At 35.5% G+C, this 1690-nt stretch overlaps 1 protein-coding gene across 1 annotated transcript; it reads right to left on the bottom strand.

The window, feature by feature from the left end:
- Positions 1-331: 331 nt before the first annotated feature.
- Positions 332-1690, bottom strand: LOC132279033 (gamma-glutamyl peptidase 5-like). Its single transcript, XM_059780954.1, has 3 exons — positions 1243-1690; positions 796-1128; positions 332-689 (listed from the first exon to the last, which is right to left on the bottom strand). Exons 1-3 carry the CDS (start codon positions 1558-1560, stop codon positions 585-587), a joined length of 756 nt encoding a protein of 251 aa, XP_059636937.1. The 5' UTR covers positions 1561-1690; the 3' UTR covers positions 332-584.

Below are 1690 nucleotides of genomic sequence, written 5' to 3'. Positions count from 1 at the left end.
CGTAAATTGGTTGCTGAATGGAAGAGTGGCCCTCCCTTTCAGATCATGTTTTGGCTTATATCCGGACAATATTGGAAAACCTTATAAAGAGATCGATCATAACGAAAGTTTGGTTATATATGCATTGATCGAACAATGTTTGCCAATAATTTTTTTTTGAATGAGATCGAGACAACCTATGTTCCTTTTGTTTTGTATCTCCCCCCTCTATGTACATTCTTAAATATAGTTTTTTAATCCATTTCATAAAGTGTACCACATCACAACAATAGAATTTTTCATGCGTCAAGTTACATTCACTCCAAATATTCTGTGTAAATTGCGACCGCAGGCAGAGTGGACCTCCCTTTCATGGAGAAGCAATGTTATTTTCAATACTCGGTATTTATTTCTTCATTATCAAATCAAAGAGTATACATTGTATGGGACTTGGTTATGTTATATATAACCAAGTTTATATTTTCTGTAAATTTTAAAATTATTTTTTCTGTAAATACTATATAACCAATTTGGTTATATAAAACGAATAAAGAGATCATAACAAAACTTTGGTTATATATGCAATTAATTAGCTTGCTAGCTAGTTAATTCCATCTCCCCTTGAGGAAGCCTCTGCAAATCTTTCCCCAACACTTTCTATCTGGTTCGGCAATCTGCAATTTTGCCTTGGCCTCTTCAGCAAAAGTTTTCTGCAAGTAATAATCAAATAACCAAAATGAGCTTAAGAGAAAGGGAAATGAAGTTAAATACGAAAAAAAAGAATGAAGTGAGAAATAAATAAAACAAACTTAGTACCTCTATAGATTCGTTTGTGAGAAGACGATCGATGAGATTGTTAAGAATGTCTTTGGTGTACTCCGGATGACCTTGGATTCCTAGAATATGGTTTCCAATGGTGTACATCTCCACTCCCGTTTTATCTGAATATGCAATCACTTCAGCACCCACAGGAACCTCCCATACCTCATCTTGGTGGCATTCAATGATTGAAAGGGCTGCTGGGATTTTGTCCGACCCTTCTAGGAAACTGCATGGCGAGAAATCTTTCACAATTTTCACTTTTCTTAGTCCAATATCCCAACCGCTGTTTGCCTTCCCAACTTTTCCACCCAATGATCTGCACAAAACCTATATATATATATATATAACGATAGATTAGTTTCTTTTCAATGAATCAATTATATATTAGTAAACACAATATGAATTATATATAGAATGTGAAAAGTAGTGAATTTTAATTACCTGGTGTCCAAAGCAAATGCCAAGGACTTTCTTATGCATGGAGTCTAGGGTTTGCAAAAGAAAGCAAAGCTTGAGAACCCAAGGGTCATTGCCATAAGCATTGAAAGGGCTACCACTGACCACAAAGCCATCATAGTTTTGGAGCTCATTCATGTCCGGAAACTCTCCTTCAACAACCCTAAACAAGTCCCACCTCTCTCCTTCTTCCCCAAAAGCCGCAACAAAAACATTGAAATAGCCACCATACACTTCCTTCACATACTCAGAATCATTTGCTGCTAGTAGCAAAGCATATCTTTTCTGTACTTCAACCTTCATGATCTTAATATATAAATCGAGTGAGAGAGAGAGAGATTTAGTGTGTGAAACTAAAATTAATTACTAGAGAGATCAATGTGTGTGTGTGTGTGTATATATATATATATATAGAGAGAGAGAGAGAGAGAGA

This window comes from Cornus florida, unplaced genomic scaffold (assembly GCF_030987335.1).
Source record: "Cornus florida cultivar Cherokee Brave unplaced genomic scaffold, ASM3098733v1 CherokeeBrave_3.0.0_Hap2_Chr10, whole genome shotgun sequence".
Classification (NCBI taxonomy): Eukaryota; Viridiplantae; Streptophyta; class Magnoliopsida; order Cornales; family Cornaceae; genus Cornus; species Cornus florida.
The sequence above is the reverse complement of the archived record's forward strand: the minus strand, read 5'-3'. Positions and strand labels throughout refer to the sequence as shown.

Bases quoted from the DNA above. Each gene is read 5' to 3' on its own strand.
- LOC132279033 (XM_059780954.1), bottom strand. From the start codon at position 1,560: ATGAAGGTTGAAGTACAGAAAAGATATGCTTTGCTACTAGCAGCAAAT. The intron at 1,129-1,242 runs GTAATTAAAATT...ATATATATATAG, and splicing joins GCATTTGCTTTGGACACCAG to GTTTTGTGCAGATCATTGGG. The intron at 690-795 runs GTACTAAGTTTG...TATTACTTGCAG, and splicing joins TCACAAACGAATCTATAGAG to AAAACTTTTGCTGAAGAGGC.